Raw genomic sequence first — 1,806 nt, forward strand, 5'->3', positions numbered from 1 at the left:
AGAAAGTCCACACAGAAGTAAAATTGATCATATCATCAAGGATCTTTACAACTCACAGGTCACTTGAGAGTACACATGGGTAGATAGCTCCATGTTTGTCCTACAGAATGACCAAGGATTTGTCTTTCAACTGGTCTACTTCTAGAAGTTTTATGGGCCAGATCTCAGTAGAAGTCAGATTCTACCACCTGGTTTGAGCAAACCTCACCAAGAAATTTGCTTGTCAAGAACAGCTTGCCTCACCCACTTCCCAGAAGCCGGTACACAGCAGGTCATAAATAAGGAAGCCCAACCCCAGCTCATCATGGTTCAGAGGAACCAGAGGATTTCAGCCCTTGGTTCAATGTCAGACCCAGAGCCCTGGGACCACTAGTCCCCAAGAGCCATGATGAGGAACTTGGTGAAGGCCCATGAGACCCAGGACTGGGAGACTGGCACCAAATCCTGGTGTGTCTCCAGCTCACCAACCATTTGGGTTAGCCCATGTCCTTGCCTTAGAAATGGCCCAAATTGCAGCCCAGGGACTTGCTACATCCAGCCTGCCAATCCAATTTGGTCACATCCACATGTGTTCACGAGGCAAGGCCCCCGCAGAGGGGAAGGAGGTACTCATCTCCAAGAGCTACAGCTGAGGGATGCTGGGTATGGCCCCCTGCCTCAGCCCCAAGCTTCAGCAGGAACACTTCCGCTCACAAATCCAATATGTAGTTTTATCACAAGAAAGGTCATTCCAGGTACCACCCTTGTTCATGCTGGCACAATCCTCTTCGTGAAGGTTGTTGGGTTCCTGTGGATCCCAAAAACTAGATGGAGGAAAAATGGGTGGGGGAGGAAAGAGGGATTAATATGTAAAGCACAGGCCACTTTTAGAGCAGTGAAATTGTTCCATATGATACTGTAATGGTGCTACCATGACTTTACGCATGTCCAAAACCCGTAGAACTATACAACAGGAATATAAATCCTAAGGTAAACTGTGGACTTTAGTTAATAATAACATTAATATTGGCTCATCAATTGAAACAAAGGTACTAATGCACCATTAAAAACCTGTGGCCATCAAGTGGATTCTAACTCATAGTGATCCTATAGGATGGAATATCAGCCAAGTGCTTAATCATTGTGCCACCAGGACTCCTACACTAGTGCAAGATGTTAATAGGAGAAACTGGCTTCAGGGGACTCTCTACTCGCTGCTCCATTTCTCAATAAACCTAAAACTTCTCAAAAAAATAAAGTCTATTGATTATATATAAAGACAAGCCTTTGCATTTCAGGGCTCTCTCTTTCACCTGATTCACTTCCATCTTTCAGAATTTGCTGACGTTGTCCCATCAGCCCCTTGGCCTTGGTTAGCCATTTCCTTGTTCCCCAGGACAGTCCTCCCCTCCTGAATCAGTTTCCTGCATCTGGTCTGTCTCCACCTTCTCTTTTTGCAGATCCCTTCCTTTACATTACAATCATCTCAGCCTTTCAGGCATTGTAATGTCTTAGGTCAGGTGCCCAGAACAGGGATCCAGGCACATAGGCTCTATTAACAAGTGCTGTGATGGAAATGGTGTCCCCGGCTGATTCAAATGGTTAAGCACTCCAATAATACCAAAAAGTTGGCCAGACATGCCTGAAAAAAAGTCACAGCCTTGGAAACCCTATGGATAATCTTAAACCTTGACCCGAAAATATCCCCTGAAGTATTCTTAAAACCAAACAATAGCTTAACTTAACTGGTAAAGAGGATCTGCCTGGAACGTGGTGTTCTTTTAAGATCTATCTATGTGGGATCAACGTATCAGACAGTGTTTCACT

At 45.0% G+C, this 1,806-nt stretch overlaps 1 protein-coding gene across 1 annotated transcript in view; it reads right to left on the reverse strand.

Moving 5' to 3' along the window:
• Positions 1–670: 670 nt before the first annotated feature.
• CLEC17A (C-type lectin domain containing 17A) overlaps positions 671–1,806 on the reverse strand; it is a 15,730-nt gene continuing 14,594 nt past the window's right edge. Inside the window, exon 12 of the mRNA XM_042782755.1 lies at positions 671–803. Within this exon, the coding sequence (XP_042638689.1) occupies positions 671–803 (133 nt within the window). The remainder of the gene's footprint in view (positions 804–1,806) is intronic.

Source organism: Orycteropus afer, unplaced genomic scaffold (genome assembly GCF_000298275.1).
Source record: "Orycteropus afer afer isolate SDZICR_OR568_19922 unplaced genomic scaffold, OryAfe1.0 scaffold00460, whole genome shotgun sequence".
Taxonomy (NCBI): Eukaryota; Metazoa; Chordata; class Mammalia; order Tubulidentata; family Orycteropodidae; genus Orycteropus; species Orycteropus afer.